Source organism: Hydra vulgaris, chromosome 10 (assembly GCF_038396675.1).
Source record: "Hydra vulgaris chromosome 10, alternate assembly HydraT2T_AEP".
NCBI classification, from domain to species: domain Eukaryota; kingdom Metazoa; phylum Cnidaria; class Hydrozoa; order Anthoathecata; family Hydridae; genus Hydra; species Hydra vulgaris.
In genome coordinates this window covers 47,360,504-47,380,840 of record NC_088929.1, presented here as the reverse complement: position 1 = coordinate 47,380,840, position 20,337 = coordinate 47,360,504, and the positions used below count along the sequence as shown (strand labels likewise).

Here is a 20,337-nt window from a genome sequence, read left to right as displayed (position 1 = left end):
TGGATTTCATTATTGGATATGGTTATTTTGTCTTTCATATTTTCAGCTGATGATATTTCTGGTTTCTTTCTTGATATTTCATTGTTAAAGGACTTTATGTCCACTGTTTTTAAATTCCTGTATGTGATAGTATGGTATAGCTTTTTTTCTATTTGCTTGTTCTAGTTTAAAATCAATGAGAAAATGGTCACTTAAACCTAAGTCTGTCACAGCAAGCATAATTACTGATATTTCATCTGGCTTATTAGTTTATACATCTAGTATGTGTCCCATTTTATGAGTTGGTCCTTTGACTTGTAAGATTTAGTACATCTAGTATTTCTTTGAAGCTTTTGCTAAATAGGTCTTTAGTATCTTTAGTATCTATATTTATATCACCAGCTATAAGGCATGTGCAACCTGTTGATGCTATTGTTTTAAGTAAATCTATAAATTCATCCAGAAATGTTATGTGAGAGACAAATATTAGTCTAAAAATGCAAATTAAAATTAGTCAACTATCTTATACCCTGCTGCTACAAGGAAGTGCTGTTGTATCAACTATCTTTTAACCTGGTGCTGCAAGGTTCTGCTACATTGACTATTTTAAATATATATAGTTAAAAAAAAATTTTTGTTGCATAGCGGAGACCCCTAACATCAGGTTTGGACAGAACGGTGTACGATCGAGCTTGACCACGACTGTTTAGATGTTTTAGAAATGATTTTAGAAATGCAAAAAAAGCTAAACTTAAACTAGGAAGTAAATTAAAAAAAAAAACTTAATAAAATGAAAACAATTCCAAATTTTCAATTCAAAAAAGAAATTACGCAAGTGCAAAAAAAAAAAAGTGTTATATATATTATTTTTGAATAACGAAGTCTTTTTAAAATAGTAATTTTTAATTATTTCATGCTCTGATTAAGTCAAGCTAAAAAAAAAAAATTTAAACAACTCTTTTTAAAAATACAAACAAATAAAATAAAGCAACTAAATCATTCAATTGCAGCGAAGATTTTATTTAAATTATTCATAATTTTAAGTAACTAGAACGAATGTTATTTTAAAAGATTTTTAGAAAGACATAGAAAAATAATTTCAAATGTTTAAATTCATTATAAAAAATACATGCCTACATAAAAAAATTTATATATAATATTTTTTTGTTAATTTACACAAAATGTGTTTATTTTAAACAATCATTATAATTAATTTTTTATTTTACTTAAAGCCTTTGCGTAAAATAAAAAACTTCAGAAAAGATCAACGATAAAAAGTTATTCATGACATAAAAAATTTTTAAATTGCATTTAAATTGTTAAAACATCAAAACAGCCGTAGTCAAATTGTAAAGAAAAAAAATTATAAGCGTGGTCAGATACAGCGTGCGATTGCATGTCATTTCTGTCCAAGCCTGTAATATATGTTACTTTTATAAAGTTTAACATATTTTGCTGATTTTTATCCATTTTTATTCTTAAAGTTAGATATTAAATAAAAGTTTTATATAGGTAAGATTTTTTCTCAAGGTTAGATACAAATAAAAGTTTTATATAGGTAGAGAATTGAATCAGGAGTAAGATAATGGCAAGCATAATAAAGAGAAGGAACTTTAGCAAATGCTAAGTTTTGAAGATTGAAAACCGCAGGGCTTGAATTAATTCAAAAAAAATCTTGTTGCAAAAAAAAAAAAAAATCCTCCCCCCCCCCTCCTCTTACCGCTTTGCGGTAAGGGGAGAAGGGTTGAGTTTGAATAAAAATCTTGATAATTCATTTTTCCTTGATCTTGCGTACTATTAAAAACTGAAGTTTAATTAATTTTTCAAATTGTTTTGCAATAAAAAGTGAATGAAAAAAATTTGGTTTAACAAATTGAATTATATTTCAATTATAGTTAATATATGCTTAAATTATTTTTTTGGAAAAAAATTTCTTTGAACAGAAGTAAAATAATTTATTTTTTTTAATTTAAATTTTTTTATAATTTAATTTTTGGTTTTAATGTTTGCAATAATCAATGGTTTAATGTTTGCAATAAAATGTTTCTACTAATGTTTCAAAACTACTTTCAAGAAACTAAGAAATAATTAACCATTCAAAATGTTTACGATTTTAATAAGACTTTCTTACTCACTTGCACTATGTTATAAATCTGTTACTGTAGCTAGATATACCTTTACTTTTCAGGAATGATCCTCACTATTCCAAAGAGTATTATGGATACGGCTGCAATTAAATTTATGATTATTGAGCATCAAATTTCTTTTAAATCTTTCCTTTTTTTTTTTTTTTTTTTAAATTTAAAATTTAAAAAGCAAAATTATTTGAACAAGAGAATTTTAGAAGACAAATTCTTTTGTTCAAATAGAAAAAAAAAAAAATCCTAACAAAAGCGTATTTATAGAAAATGTTTAAATTTGATATTGCTTTAAATTAAATAAAAATATTTTCAAAATGGTATCGCCTTTACCATCTTCTATTTGAGATTAGAATATGGAAAAATTTAATTGGAAAAGAAAAAAAATAAAAAAAAAAATTTAGAAAAAATCGAAGAGAGTACTGAAGATCGCTTTTGTATCACTAATAGTGACTATGATAGGAATGTTGACATAATAATACATATACAGTATCGGACAAAACAAGCGCAACCAAATAATGCTAATTTAGTTTCTTTATATAAAAGTGCTGCATTTTTTCAATTTAGAGAAATAACTATGTAACTATTTAGAGACAAAGTTCTTCAAGTTTTATTCATCACAAAGTTCATTATTTGTACATGAAAATTAATAAATTAATCAAAAGTATTAAATAAAAGTTGATTTCCTTCTGGACAAAACAAGTGCAACTCGACAAAATGTTGACCAAGCTGTATTTCGCTATCAATATTTCGTGGCGAATTCTTTGTTGTCGATCACAGCCTTCGAGGCATAGATTCGATAAGGTGATCAATGAAACTTTGTGGAATCGCTGCCCAGACCTTTTGGATTTGTCTTTTGGATCGTTGTCTTGCTGAAAAACCCATTTTATTGGCATATTCCATTCAGCATGAGGTAACATAACATCTTTCAGGATATTTTTATACATGAAACGGTCCATTATTCCATTGTTTCGATGTATTGGACCTAGACCGTTAGCAGAAAAGCACCCCCAGACCATTACATTGCCTCCACCATGCTTCACAGTCTTATGGCAGTGAATTAATATTGCGATTTAATAACTAAAAGCAACCATCTGAATGAGAGAGGTATCTTAGCTGATGTTGATTTTAAAAAGACAAACTTAAAGTTTGCAAGGAACAACCTCAATGAAATTTGGTCATGGTTGATTGCCACTAACATTCAAGCAGTGGCAGAATACAGAGTCTGAGTTACATGAACAAACCCTCTTATGCAGAGATTAAAAATGGCATGACAGGGGTTTAAACGACGCTTTTTCAATATTGTTAATATCCTATTATTGTCCCTTCTCCAAGAACCTTTTTTTTAAGTGTTTTTATAGCACCCCTTACCAGATACTAATTTGTGATGTGGGTGATGCCACCAAAAATATTTTTTTCTAGATTACTCTTTATTTATGTCTTAATTATTTCGTGTTTTGCCCCTTTGCCTATAGCCATCGATACAACATGCAATACAAAATACTAAATAAAAAATATAGTTAAGTATATTTACACGACAGGAAGAACTTAAATTAGAGAATTTAAAGTTAAAAAAATCTTATCATCAGTAATCTTGGGTAAAAAAAAATTGTATTATTAGAAAAAATCAACTTATGAATCTTGATTGACAATATTTTGATTGCAATATTTTAGTTTTTTTTTAACAAAATCTAATGGTTTACAGTATTAAATACTTCTACCATGTCTGAAAATATACTTGAAGTAAATTTATTATGAGAAGATGCTCTGTTGATAATTATAACAAGTTGCATAAGTACATATTTTCTAGTGTAACTTGTTTGAAAATCAAGTTACACTAGAAATGATTAGTTTTGGTTATAAATTTTTTTCCTTCAAAAAGATTGTTTTTCTTCAAAAATTTTGCATGATACATCATGTTAACAGTGATATATGTTTATAATTTGTAATTAGATCTCTTAGTAGTACTAATCTACTCCTGTTTTAAAATAATAAATAAAGTCATTCAAAAGAAATAGAATCATAGTCTGCTTGCTTCATTTAATTTAAATTCTTTTATTGACAGGGACTATTCTAGACAAATAATTTGGGCGGCGGTACCCAACATGCCAGCGGCTGCCATAAGGAAATTTGGCAGAAGCATTGTCGTATGAAGGCATTTTTCAGGAGAAAAAAAACAAACAATATTTGTTGTAGAAAAAAAAAAGGTCCTCAATTTTTGAATTTGAACAGCGCCCAAATACTATTGAAGACCCTTTTCAACGCTGTCGAAAAGGGTCTTCAATATAGTTTCTGATTAAGCAACCAAGTTTTCTATAAGTAAGGTTTTTAAATAAAAACTTTTTATCATACTTTAATAGTTTGAAAATTAAACAGGGCTTTTGCTTGGGAAGTTTGGACAGGGCTTTTGCTTTGGAAGTTTACAAAAAAATCATTAAATTTTGCTGCTACTTAATTTTACATTGATCTGAGATGTTGTAAGATTAGAGATCTGAGTGTTGTGTTTGGCAATCATGCTCAGCAAGACTTTGCTATATCTTTTTTGTTTACTAAAAATCTCTTTAACAGTATCATATGTTTTTTTTTATTCTAATAGGTTGTTTTTAAAGTACTTTTCTGTAATTTTCGGACATTCTGTCCTTTATCCCTATGCATAAACATTGATAAACATTCAATATTTCAAGCACCACTTATGTTTCTATACAAATAAGCCAAAGTCTCTGTGACTAGCTTTATTAGTAAACATTTATACACATTTAATAGTTTAAAGACTGTTGACTAAAGCATATAAATCACCTAAAATCTCTGTGAATATGACTTCCTTTTGTAGACTTTTTCCGGTCCATCACGATAAAGTATCCAACAGTAGTTAGCTAACATGCTTTCATTCCAAAATCTTTGGTAAGGCTTTTCCATCACTTAAATATCTTGGTGGAATCGTTCACCATGTTCATCACTCACAAAGCCCGAATTTTCATGAAAAAATGCCAAATGCGAATGCTGAAAATGCATTTTCAATGACATACGACAGCCCACTTTTTGGAACGAATCGAGTAGCTTTTGAATACAATTTTCATATTCACACGATTTGTGATTCCCCAAGAAGTTCTTCCAAAACCCATACAAACGCTTTCTACGCTTCTTTTCGTTGGAAGTAAGTGACTCTTCAAATCCATGGTCTTTCAAAACCTCTCGAATTTGGGGTCCAACAAAAACGCCTTCTTTGAGTTTCGCTGCACTAATTTTGGGAAACTTCTCAACCAAGTATTGAAAACCTGCTGATTCAGTTTTACCTAACGCTTTTACAAAGTTTTTCATGAAATCAAGCTTGATGTGAAGCGGTGGCAAAAATATTTTGTCTGGATCAACCAGCGGAATATGGTGAATGCTGCTCACACCGGGTTTGTATTCAGTTCTCAACATCCAATCACGTTTTATGTAATGTTCGTTCACAGCACGACTATCCGATAAACAAAGAAAGCAGCAGAACTTGGTAAACCTTGTTTGCATACCCATTAACATACTAATCACTTTCAAATCACCACAAATGTTCCACAGATGAGTTTTGTAATCAATAGCGTCTAGTAATATTTTCATATTTTCGTGAGTTTCATTCAAGTGTACAGAATGAGCAATTGGAATACATGGCTTTTGATTGCCAATATGCAACAACACGGCCTTCAAACTCCTCTTGGATGAATCAATGAAGAGGCTCCAATCACGAGGCAAATGCACTTGGGAAAAATTTTTGAAAAGGCCATTGACATTATTGCAGTAGCACAAGGGTCCATCAATGGTGAAAAACCTAGATAAATTGTTGTTGCGCTTTCGAAAGTGGGATACTTTGAAACCAACTGCTAACAAATTCTTTTCTTTTAGTCTTGACGCCAAAAGGTCAGCCTTTTCCTTGGAAAGGGACAAGTCTCTAACCAAATTATTAAAAAATAACCAAATTATTCTAACCAAATTAATTCAGTTCACCATGTGTGAAAACTTTGGGCTCTTCACCGTCAATATCTGGATCAAAGTCAACATCAGCCGCATTTTGACGTTCAACATCAACAACACATTTGTCATCAACAGAGTCTAATCCATCAGCTGGTGGTACTGGAATGAGCAGGGTACTGTCATGAGGAACAGGCCTCATGGCCGAATCCAAATTCAGGTACACAATTTGGTGCTTATTTTTCGACAAAAATCCAGCAGTATTAACAGCGCAAAAATAGTAGTCATTGTAATGATCTTTTGGTTCCCTCCAAATCATCTGTTTAGCAAATCGAAAAGAAGACCTTCGGTTGTTGATCCAATCTCGTAATAAGCTGCAACAACTATAACAAACCACATGTGGTGCCCAAGTTTTATCTTGATCTCCCAAAAGACAACCGAAATACAGCTTGTAAATTTTCGAGATTTCTGGAGTGATTTTCTTTCGCTGCCTTGACAATGTAAATTGCTCACAAATGTAGCAAAAGGCGTCTGGTGAATTTTTGCAATTTCTAGGCATTATATAAAGTTAATTTTATTGAAATAATTACCCTGAAAATAAAGAAACATTAGTATATTTCACACTGAAACTATATATTAATGCAAAAAACACACATACATTATCTCAAGATTCAGACGTGCTGGAATCAGCACGTCTGATTCTTGAGATAATGTATGTGTGTTTTTTGCATTAATATATAGTTTCAGTGTGAAATATACACAGATGTAGTTTTTCACACAGATTTGGAATCAGCGTGAAAAACTACATCTAGTAAGCCTAAAATTAAAGCTGGTGCAAATTTATTGTTGGCCAGTGTTATAAGAGGCTTTTAACAAAGCAAGGATTAATAAGTCTTTTAATTTTAACAACCCATGTTATTTAAATTTAAAGATTTTAGCACATATTTTTTAATTTTAAAGATTTTAACATGTGACATGTATTTTTTTTTTAAATACTTACTGCAAAAACTAAAAAATTTCTCCCAAAAAAGATAATAGTTGTTGTTAGCACAAATTTTAAGGAAAACAAAACACCAATTTATATTAGACAACTCTAGTTATACTTTAAATGACGAGTAACACTTCAAATATACTTTTTCCTTGTTTAGTAATGATTATTTTTTTTAGTTTAACTTGGTTATAGTTTTTAATAATACTTTTCATTAGTGGAAAGCATTTTGTTATTATTTTAATGGGTTGAATCTAAATTTAAAAAAATTAAAATCATATGAAACTGAGTAGACCATCAAGGTCTTTTAAAATAATACTTTTTAACAGAATTTGGTAAAAAAAAATGTTAAAAAAACTTTCATTACATTATGTTGTTTTAGAATCAATTAAAATATGTAACAAAAACATCAAATAGAACAGGTGAGTGTAAAGGTGGTAAGTAAATTTAAGAGAATATCATGTAATTATATTATACTAATCGTAAATTTAAAAAAATGATTAAAAAAAAAATGCAGGTAAATAAAGATTACTTTTTTTATTGCATTATATGTTTTATCTTTGCAGTTTTTGATTTTTTTTTTCTTTGATTTTTGATTGTTATGTTTACCAACAAATTAAGTTTATTATTGGTATTTTTATATATCTTAATAATGTTAAGATATTCTCAAGTAAACTATTCAATAAGACATTTACCATCACAAATGTTTTAATTTTATTGATTACCATAGAATATTTTGATAAAAATTATATAATACCGTAAAATTAGCCTACCTGAATGTTGACAACAACAGAGACAACATAAAATGGTGTTGATTTGAAATTCTGAATCTCTTTATGACGCTGTACACAAAACCAAAGTGTTGGTGTTTGACAAGGACCATAACTAACAACTTTTTGGTCTTTTAAACGAAACTTTTCTTTTGCCATGTCCAAAAATGCACGAGTCATTAATCTTGAAAATGCTACCTGAAATTAAAATAATAAATATTTACATAAAATACTTGTATTTATTATTGAAGATGCAAACAACTTAATATCTTGATAAAACAAAAACTAAATGAGAAAAATAATATACATGTCAAAAAAGTCATCACCCTGATGATTTTTATATGCTTAAATTTAGATTTTTGACCCAAATTTTTTTTTTAATATTGAATTTATATCAAAAAACATTTTTATAACAAGAAATTAATATTCTTATATTTAAAACAAAAATTATCCACTAAATTAGAAAAAGTGCAAGTCAAAAAAGTGTATTACCCCTTATTATTTTATATAATTATTTTGCTAATATAAAATTAATATTCTATTTGTGCGCCTTTTGCCTTGATGACTGCAAGACATCTTTTAGGCATTGAATTTACAAAGTTTTTAAGCCATTGTGTGTCAAACTTTTCCCACTCCTCAAATGAGAATTGCCTTTAATCGCGACAAACTGGATGGTTTTTGATCAGCTACTTTAATTTTAAAAAGATTCCATAAATTTTCAATCGGATTTAGGTCTGCTGACTAAGGAACCCAATCTAACATCTTAACACCGTTTTTCTTTAACCACTCAGTAGCTAACTTTGATGTGTGTTTAGGATCTCCATCCAGTTGAAAGATAAAATTACGAGATAAGCCAGCACTTTTGGCGCTTGATCTCAGTTTTCGCTTCTGAATATCAGTATAAACCTCTTTTGTCATTATTCCATTAATGAGTTCGAGTTTGCCAACACCACTTCAAGCAAAAGAGTCCCAAACCATCATTCGACCTATGATAAGAGAAAAAAATTAGTTAGAAGTATATATCATATTGAAATATTATAATAAAGCTAAATGTTATCTCCTCAATGCTTGACAGTTGGTCTCATAAATTTAGGACTTATGCGTTCACCAATTTTTCTCCATTTGTGTATGATACCATCAGAACCAAACAAACATATTTTTATTTCATCGAACCATAAAACTCTTTGCCATTGGTCAATAGTCCAATTTGAATGTTTCTTAGCCCAAGCCAATCTTTTCTTTTTACTCAAAAAAGGGTTTTTTGGAGCAACTCTACCTACATAACATTGATTTTATAAGCGATTGTGAACAGTTTGAGGATTTACAGTTATACCATGATCTGTTTGTAAATCTTTTGCAAGCTTTGGTGCAGATAATCCTCAATCTTGTTCAACTTTTCGAACAATTTCTCTATCAATGCATTAGGTAGTCTTAGCTGGGCACCCTTTTCTTGGCTAATTTTTTAGAGTACCCTTTTTTTATATTTTCTAATGATATTTCCTACACTATTAGGCTTAACATTTACTATTTTAGAAATAGTTTTATATCTTTTTCCACTTTTATAGTGTCCCAGGATCAGTTTTTTTACAGATTCATGAACTTTCTATCTTTTCACCATGATTTTTTTATTAGGAACCTAAAAAGAAAACAAACTTTGTTAAAAAATTAGAATAACTTCTATCAATAAAATCTGTTTGTTTTTGGCTTTTTTCTGCAATTTTACTAAGTTAACAACAGAAAAGATAAAAAATGATTAGAGGATGATTCGTATCACTCCAGCTTCTGTATCTAAAGTGATTTCCTGCCTAGAATCTTCTACAGCTTGTGGCCTGGACAACATACCTGTTATTGTCTTGCAGAAGTGTTCTCCAAAGCTGTCGTCTCAAAACTATTCATCAAGTGCTTATCAGACTCTTGTTTTCCAGCCTGCTAAAAAGCGGCATCTGTTATCCCTATCTTCAAAAATTCTGGAGAGTGATCTGATTTGTTTAACTACAATCTGATTAGTCTTCTTACTATCATAAGGAAGGTTTTTGAATCTTTAATTAACAAACACCTAATTTCTCATTATGAATCTAATAACTTACTTTCTAACCATCAATATGGATTTCGATCTTCTCGTTCTACAGCTGATTTGCTAACAGTAATAACTGATAGGTTTTATAGTGCATTAGATAAAGGTGGAGAGGTTAAGGTCATCGCTCTTGAAATTTCTAAAGCTTTTGATAAAGTTTGGCATGCTGGTCTTCTCCATAAGCTTTCTTCTTATGGTGTATCTGGCAACATCTTTAAGATCATTTAATCCTTCTTTTCCAGTCGTAGTATAAAAGTTGTCCTCGATGGATAGCACTTTTCTTCTTATTCTGTAACTTCAGGGGTTCCTCAAGGTTCTATCCTTGGCCCTATACTCTATTTAATTTACATTAACAATCTTCCAGACATTCTCACATCTAAGGTGGCATTGTTTGCTGATGATACTACCATTTATTCTTGTCGTTATAAGAAACCAACACTCTCTGATTGCTCAAATACCCTCATTTGAGCTTGAAAAGGATCTTAATTCTGCTACAGCATGAGGCTCACAGTGGCTGGTGAACTTCAATACACATAAAAACTCAATTTTTTTCAGCCAATCGTTATCGCAATAATTTAGATCTTCCTATATTTATGAATGGTGATTTACTCGATGAGTCATCTGCTCTTTATCTTTTAGGATTAACTTTCACCTCCAATCTTTCTTAGAAATCATATATCAAATCAGTTGCAAAATTAGCATCTGCTAAGGTTGCATCTCTTTATCGAGCTCGACACTTTCTTACTTCGGATTCTATTCTCTATAAATCTCAAATCCGGCCTTGTATGGAATACTGTTGCCATATCTGGGGCGGTTCTTCTAATGATGCCCTTTCTCTTTTAGACAAGGTGCAAAAACGTATTGTAAACATAGTTGGACCTGCTCTTGCAGCCAACCTCCAACCATTATTACATCGTCGTAATGTTGCTTCTCTTTCTCTTTTCTACAAATACTATAATGGGCACTGCTCTAAAGAGCTAGCGTCTCTTGTGCCATCTACTAAAATTCATTCTCGTGTTACTCGTCATTCAATCAAGTGTCATCCTTTTTCTGTGACTGTTCCTAAGTGCTCCAAAAACGCTTATTCATCTAGTTTTTTTCCTCGAACATTAGCTCTTTGGAATTCACTTCCTACATCTCGCTTTCCTGATTCATATAATTTGCAATCTTTTAAGTCGTCCGTCAATCGTTATCTTGCTCTACAATCTTCATCTTTTCTCTTCCAGTAACTTCCAACTTTAATTAGTGGTTGCTTGCAGCCTTGTTGGAAGCAAAGATGTTTAAAAAAAAAAAAAAACTTACACTTTTTTAGTGTATGTCAAAAAAGTGTAAAGTCAATTTAGTAGATAATTTTTGTTTAAAGTATAAGAATATTAATTTCTCGTTATAAAAATGTTTTTTGATATAAATTCAATATTGAAAAAAAAATTGACGTCAAAAATCTATATTTAAGCATATAAAAATTTGTTTTTATTGAAGAATCAACAGGGGGTGATAGACTTTTTTGACATAGTCTGTGTGTGTGTGTGTGTGTGTGTGTGTGTGTGTGTGTGTGTGTGTGTGTGTGTGTGTGTATATCAATATTTAAGGCAGTTTATATATTGATATTTAAGGCTGTTAATTTTTTAAACAACCCTGCAGTTTGGCTATTTAACCCTGCAAAAAACTTTAGTTTTTTAGAAGTTAAGAAATACTTCTAACTTCTAAAAAACTTTAGTTTTTTAGAAGTTAGAAGAATTTCTAAAGTTATTCGATCAAAAATAAATAGTGATCTTAGAAAAAAAGTTTGCATCAATCAGTGGTTAAACTCACAGAACATTATAGATTGGTTTCAAAGTAATAAAAACATCTATACAAATTCTTAATTTTCGATATAACTGATTTTTATCCTTCAATTAATGAAAATTTACTGAACGCTATAGCCTTGGCTGAAAAATACTTAATTATAAAATAAGATAAAAAAAAAGTTAATAAATCACGCCAGGAAATCATTATTATTTAACAATGGCGGAGCCAGGATTAAAAAAACCGTATGTTTATTTAATGTCACCATGTGCATTTGATGGCGCAGAAGTTTGTTAGTTAGTTGGAATATTTACCTTGTTTCAACTATCACAGTCTTAAAATAAAGATGAATTCTGATTGTATAGAGATGATGGTCTAGCAGTGTTTAAAAACCGGAGTGACCAACAAATGAAAAAATTAAAAAGCACTTTGTGAAAATTTTGTAAAATAATAATCTTTTTATATCCATCAGCTGTAATTTTAAAATTGTTAATTATTTAACAATTTTAAAATTACATAACGTTAATGTTAATTCTTAATGACAGTTCTTTCCAACTTACTGCAAGCCTGGTAATTCTATCAGCTATATAAATGCTGTCTCTAACCACCCTCCTAGCATACTAAAAAGTCTTCCTCAAACTATCAAACTAAGATTGTCAACTAATTCTTCTAATGAAAATATTTTTAAACAATCCATTCCTCCTTATCAAGATGCATTATTCAAATCAAGTTTTATCTGCAAATTCGCTTACCATTGTTTATACCCTTGTGGAAAATAGTGAAACGTTGCAATCCTTATAACTCCTCATCAAAAATTTATCCTTATTTTAACATATAAAGGTGAAAACTTGTTAAATAAACAAAATGAGTTGATTTCAAAATGCAGGCACAAGAATAAATTCCTCTTATCTTCCACAGTGATTAGCTAATACTTTTTTTTGTCTTTGGTTGCCATCAAACATGTCTTTTAGTGACCTAAAGATCCCACTACACAGTATTTTGTAATTTTTAGCAGATCTTTTTGTTTTTGATTTTGTATTCAACGACTGATGATTGCTGTATAAGCATGAAAATTAAAGTACCATAGAAAAAGTTGTTTTGTATATATATATATATATATATATATATATATATATATATATATATATATATATATATATATATATATATATATATATATATATATATAGATATATATATAGATATATATATAGATATATATATATATATATATATATATATATATATATATATATATATATAGATATATATATATATAGATATATATATATATATATATATATAAATATATATATATATATATATATATATATATATATATATATATATATATATATATATATATATATATATATATATATATATATATATATATATATATATACAAACACACACTTATATAGTTTTAGTGTGCCATAGTTAAGAAAAATATGAAAGAAAATTAGGAAAAGCCATATTACTTCTTCATGATTTCCCAGGCCTTTAAATAGGGTTCAGTTGTAATTGTAATTGTAAAATTTAAATACAATAACACTTCACAATACAATAATGTTGTTTTGTAATACCAGAGATGCAATTAAAACATTCTTTATTGTTATTATATTGCCTCGATGAAAAACAGTTACAATAACTATTGTATTGTTTTTGTTTTAAGAATACATAAATCCTAAAACTATTGTGTTGTGAAACAATTACAATAACTTTTGAATTATATTGCTGGGATGAAAAACAATTAAAAACTATTGTACTGTTTTGATGAAAAACAATTACAATAACTGTTGTGGTGTATTGTATTACTGTTTTAAAGTCCAATAGCTATTGTATTTTAAAGTATTTAGATTTTTTTTCCACACATTTATTATCATTAAGACACTAGAAAATTCAATAGTGCCTGTGATGCTCGTTTTTAGCAATCTTTTACATATATAAATTTTAATAATTTGGAGAAGTTAAGCCAGAAAAGCCAAAGAAGTATATATATATAATTCAGGGGCGCTCGTGGCACCCATTTCTAGCAACCATTTACATATAAAACTTTTATTTATTTTGAGTTCAATAATATAAATGTGTAAAGAATAAGTTATTTAGAATTAACATTAATAATATTCATTCAAAATCATACAAATATATAATTTATTATACGTTTGTAATTAAATAACTATTTACTTTATTTTTGCCTAAACTGATATTAAAATCTTCCACCAGAAGATGACCTCTTCACTAATTAATTAACTGCATAAACCGCATGAAAATGATTTATTTTTATTACAATAATTTATTGTTAATGAGTAATAAATTACAGCATTATGGAATCAGTTATACTATTGACGTGGGTAATTACAATAAATTTTTTTATTACAATAACAATAAATTATTATTGCATTATAAAGATGAATTACAATACAATATTTATTGTTATTGTAGTGGGTCATTACAATACCTTTTCAGATATTGCTATTGTATTATGAAGATGAATTGCAATACAATATTTATTGTTATTGTACTGCAGTATAAAAATAATTGAAATGCACAAGTATTGTTATTGTTTGTAAAAAAAGTTAATACAATAACAATAGTTAATTGTTTCTGTTATTGATTTCATTACAATTACAACAGTCCGAACTCTACCTCTAATGAACTTTCTTCGAATTCTAACTCTGCCCTGGTTGAATACCTTATTGGATATATCGATTTTGTGACCAAATTGTGCAAAAATCAGCAATATCTTGAATATTTGTGCATTGTAAAAATATACTGTGAAAAATACAAAATCCTAACCTAAATAAAGCTAACCAAACCAAAATCCAAAGCAAACCTAACCAAAATCCTAACCTAAATAAAAAACCTATATAAAGTGATTTTCACAAAAATTATAGCCATTATTTGAACTTAAAACTGCCAAAATTATTTTGGAAAATATTTTCTATTAAAACAGTCATAATGGCAGAAGTTACTAACTAGAGGTTAAGTTGTTATTTTCTGACATAATTTCTTCAGACACAAATAAAAAAAGTCTTTTACTGAAATTTTTCAGTAAATACTTAATTTTGATTGATTTCAGTTTTGAAAATTTAATGGTTACGCTCTCTTGAAATTAATGATTACAATCTTAAAAACTTGAAATCTCAAATATTGAATAGCGTACAAAAATTCCAAATTTCATTTTTTGAAACAATAGAATTTAGGGAATTTTATAATGAAAGAAGATATTAAGATTGCAAAACAGCATGTGTAAGTAAGTTTTTATCATTTGGGAGATATAGTTAGACAAGGCGATGCAGAGGAGGTATGGGCAAGATATCCCCAGTGTGTAGTCAAAGAAGCATCTTCACTTCTAACATCTAAAGATGCATTGCTAAAAATTTTAGGAAAAATGTACAGGATACATGTTTAGTGTGTTGTAATGTGATAATTTAGTTATCTCTGAAACACTTTAAATGTCGATGATAGTCTTTTACTAATGTTGATGATAGTTGATAATAAACCAGGAAAAAAAGACAATGCAAAAATAAATTAGTGACGTTTTTCTAAAGAACAAAAAATCAAGCTGAGAACTTAGGTAAAGATTGGATCAGATTTACTAGAGAAGGTCAAAGTGCTTTGCATTATCAAGAATTATTATACTATAGAGTATTAAGATACAAATAATTGGGTATGAATATTTCTTTTTCTGGAGTGTTAGATAGAATTTGGATGTTGGAAACAGAGTGTGTAACACAACATGAAAGGACTGGTATTTCTCTATGAACAAGTTATAACATTTAAATTAGCTTTATTTGGGTAAAATTAGGGCAAATTAAGTAATCACAGCCTATTACTGTTTAACCCATTTGTGTAGAACATTTACATTTAAAAAAATCATGATGACAATTACAAAAATTATTACCCCAATTTTGAGATCCAGTTCCTGTCTTGCATCCACACTCATTGCTGCATATTTATCAGGTCTTACAGGATTATCATATGCTTGTGAGAGTTCAGTTTTTGTGAGTGCAGAAAAGCGTGCTCTGTACACATTATCATAAGGAATCCATTGTTGAGTTAAAGATATTACCTCAAAACCAATATTCTCCCCTTCTCTATCACAGTCCAACCACAGGAAAAGATATTCAGATTCTTGACCTAATTCCTGTAAATGGTCAACAATGTTTAGTTTTTTTGTGCTATCAGCAAGTTGTTTTTCTACTGAAGCATCAAACAACTTTGATATATCTCTGTCTGGACGACCAGCAAACCCTAATCCAAAAATATGGCCAACCACTGATGTCACCATTAACTTACATTTTTGTTGAGCGGGTCCAAACCATTTTATAAATTCAAAAATCTGATTGGCACGACTTTTCCCACGTCTTGTACGAAAGTGTCCTCCAGATAATTGTTCGGCTATCATTTTTGCAACAGAAGGCTTCTCTGCAACAATAAGAACTTTTGAAAACTGCTCATTTTCAGCAGCACGACGCTCTTTATTCTGTTCTTGACGCATTTTAACCCGATTAATAAGTTCCTGAACAGCTGGTGGAGGATACTGACCTGTTTTTGCCATAACTTCAACAATTCCTATTGCTTTCCAAATATCATCATTGCTGCGCGTGAGAAATGTGAATGACTCACCAGACATACCAGCTCGCCCAGTTCTTCCAATTCGATGAACATAATCTTCTGTACTATTTGCAAGGTCATAGTTTATCACAGCACTGATACCTTTAACATCAATACCCCGAGAAGCTAAATCTGTAGCAACCATTATAGGTCTTGAACCATCTCGAAAAGCAGCCAAAGTTTTTTCCCTATACTTTTGATCTCGATCACCATGCATAGCAGAAGCTGCTATTCCCACTCGATTTAAAATGTTAGTTAAAAAATCACAGGTGTTTTTTCTAGCAACAAAGATCAGAACTAGATCCCTATTTTGATGAAACCTTGATTTAATCAAATTAATAAGTTCTCCATCCTTGTCTTCACCTGAATTTAATAAAATTAAATGTTGTTTAATCATTTCATTAGCTTGCAAGCCACTACTAGTGCTACCACCAACAATCCCAAGACGAATATGAACTGGTTGATATAAAAAGTCATCAGCTAAACGTCTTACCTCTTCTGGCCAAGTGGCTGAAAACATCAGTGTTTGTCTTTTACGAGGTAAACATCGAATTATTGTTCGAATTTGTGGTTCAAAGCCCATATCGAGCATTCTATCAGCTTCATCCAAAACTAAATAAAAAACTGATGACAAGTTAACTTCATTAGATTCTAGAAAATCGTTTAATCTACCAGGTGTGGCTACTAATACAGAAATTCCAGAATTAATTGCTTGTAGCTGATTACGTTTTGGTGCGCCACCATAAGCACAAGCACTATAATATCCAGCAACACTTCCAAACTTTTCAGCTTCTAATTGAATTTGTGTAGCTAATTCTCTTGTTGGGGCTAATACTAATACTGAAATTGTACCTTGAGATCTTCTGAGATTTATTTTCATATATGCTGGTAATAAAAATGCTAGCGTTTTACCTGAACCAGTTTTTGCAATTGATACAACATCCCGATCATACATTGCGATTGGCCATGTTTGAGCTTGAATAGGAGTAGGAGCCTTGTAACCTGAGTTGTAAAGTGCCTTTAATTGAGCAGGGTTTAAACCTCTAAAATCTTCAAATCTTTGATATGGATCAGGAATTTGTCCCCCAAAATTATCCCAAGCAACTAAACCATGACTTTTTCTATAAGGGTTAAAATCATTTATTTCAGGAATATTTTCAGCAATATCTACTGAATCATAATTACTAGTCTTAGAAAAGCTAGTTTCTGCAAACTTTTTCACAGCTGCACCCATGTCACCAAATTCTTTTAACTCAGAATTGTCATTCTCAGTAGGATATTGTTGCTGCTGGCTACTCTGTTGTTGATCTAAATACCTTTGGGACTGGTACATAGGATACTGATCAAAGTGAGACTGAAACCTTGTATTTTGTCTGTCCATACTTTTTTTAATTAATCAGTCTCTATAACAAAATAGTATTAGTATGAAAATATTAGTTAAATAATGGCTCACATATTATATATAACTCCATTTATTTTATAAAAATAAAATTTTGAAAATGTTTTTAACAAAAAATATATATAATATATAAATTATAAATAACAATAAGGAAATTATTATCTAAAATCTAAAACTATAATCAAAAAGTTATACTAAAACTCTAATTCTAATTAATGTGAGTTGTTTGTATTTTATAATTTAGTATACTTAAATTTAAAATAAACCTATATTAAGTATTAAGATATGAAATTAATCTACAGATTATTATCTACGATAAAAATACAATATACCTTACATATCATGATAGATTAATAAGCACAACACAAATATGTCTTTATATACAAGAAATTTAAAATTTATGAACAATATGATTAAATGACATGTCATTTTACACAAAACATTTGAAAATATTGAACTATAATGTTAAATCTAACATAAATGCGAAAATAATATTTCACAAGTCGATAACAGTAGTGTGTTGGTGTCGTTAACACCAAGAATCCTAGTGTTGTCTTGACAAAATAACCTGATTGACACAACAAACAAAAAATTTACCAAATGAAGGAATGAACCATACTTTTCACCTCCACCGATTACTTATGGTTTAAATAAAGAATTTAAGTCATTAAAATTAACAAGGTGTTTTTGATATTGACTGTAAAATAATTTTATGGAAAAAAAGCTTGTTTAGTTTTGCTTTTCTTATTGCATAGAGATATTCAACGTTATTATTTAGTTTTCATTTAAGAACTTATAAATATTCTCTTTATTTAATGTAGGTGAAGTAAAAGTGTAAATATAAATACATTGATTATTTTAACTGAATTTCAGAAAATACTCAAAACGTTATCACTCTGATTAGAACTTAAAACATATGTAGATATAATAAATCATCGCTCAAAATTTAAAAGTTCTTATATGAAAACTAAATATTAACGTTGAATATCTTTAGGCAATAAAAAAAGCAAAACTAAACAAGCTTTTTTTCCATAAAATTCTTTTACAGTCAATATCAATAACACCTATATATTTTGAGTGACTAAAATTCTTCATTTAAACCATAAGTATTCGGTGGAGCTGAAAAGTATGGTATGTTCTTTCTTTCCGAAAATTTTTCGTTTGTCGTAAAATCGGGACCCGAACTCATAGATTTCATTAAAATTGATTAGTATTTATTTGACTGTAACTTCACATAATTTCATCTTTGACAATATGCCTCAAAACTTCCATTCTAAAAAAAGGCAAATCATAAAATAATTGACTTTTATATTATATACATAAATAAAACTTTTATATTATGTACATAAATAAAACATACATAAAACTTTGAGAAATACGATTTAATTTTTAAATACGTCACAAACTCTCAATCTGATGAATTAATGAGTATCACATGGATATTTTTTTAATTCATATATATATATATATATATATATATATATATATATATATATATATATATATATATATATATATATATATATATATATATATACATATATATATATATATATATATATATATATATATATATATATATATATATATATGTATATATATATATATATATATATATATATATATATATGTATATATATATATATATATATATATATATATATATATATAATATACATATATATATATATATATATATATATATATATATATATATATATATATATATATATATATGTATATATATATATATATATATATATATATATATATATATATATATATATATATATATATATATATATATATATATATATATATATATAAATGTGTGTGTGTGTTGTTTTTAAAAGCCATTTTGTTTTCAATGTTTTTATTATTTATCAACAACCTCAACGTTTTTACAACAAAATTGTTCGCTATATATAGCAATTAAAAATACAACTTGTGACTCTTGTCAACAATTAATAATTATTTTACAAAACGTTATAATAATAAAAATATGCATATATAAAACGTTATAATAATAAAAACATGTGACTTTTTTTTGTCAATAATTAGCTTTGCTAATTATTGACAAAATTATTGACGCACATTTAAATCACAACATCTCCCCCAGCTCAACAAGAGCTTATACATAACCGTGATACTTTTGGTTAGGAAGTACTCTTCTCCCATAGCGAGTGAACCAAACAGGTTGTAACTCTGTCTCACAATCTGTTGGATAGTTTTTATTAGCGCGGTCTATACTATTGTCAGCTACGCCTTTGTTGCTGCAATTTCGTCGCTTAATGGTGTCCACAATGTGTATCTACTTGGACCACAATCAATACAGGTGAGATATAGCAACGAATCAACGTGAGTAACATCGCAGGCTTTTCTTTCCCGAACTTTATTGACAGCAAGAGTCCTTTATCCCACGAAATCACATTAGGATCAATTGAAATACATTTATCACATTCAGCGACAATTTGTATCACTGTGTCTCTGTTAGCGTGGATAACAGCACGCAAGCATAACTCCATACTCTTGGAAACTCCTATGTGTGCTATTAAATGAACTTTTTTGATTTTACATTCTTACGTTGCAACTTTGTTTTTATCCATTTTGTTGGCACTCGTGTGAGTTCGTCTGCGATA

General features: G+C 28.8%; 1 protein-coding gene across 1 annotated transcript in view; it reads right to left on the bottom strand.

The window, feature by feature from the left end:
* Positions 1-17,726, bottom strand: part of LOC100215195 (uncharacterized) — a 32,608-nt gene extending 14,882 nt beyond the window's left edge. The window contains exons 1-2 of the mRNA XM_065808175.1: positions 15,587-17,726; positions 7,824-8,018 (exon numbers count right to left, since the gene is read on the bottom strand). Of these exons, the coding sequence (XP_065664247.1) occupies positions 7,824-8,018; positions 15,587-17,680 (2,289 nt within the window). The 5' untranslated portion in view covers positions 17,681-17,726. The remainder of the gene's footprint in view (positions 1-7,823; positions 8,019-15,586) is intronic.
* Between the last annotated feature and the right edge of the window lie 2,611 nt (positions 17,727-20,337).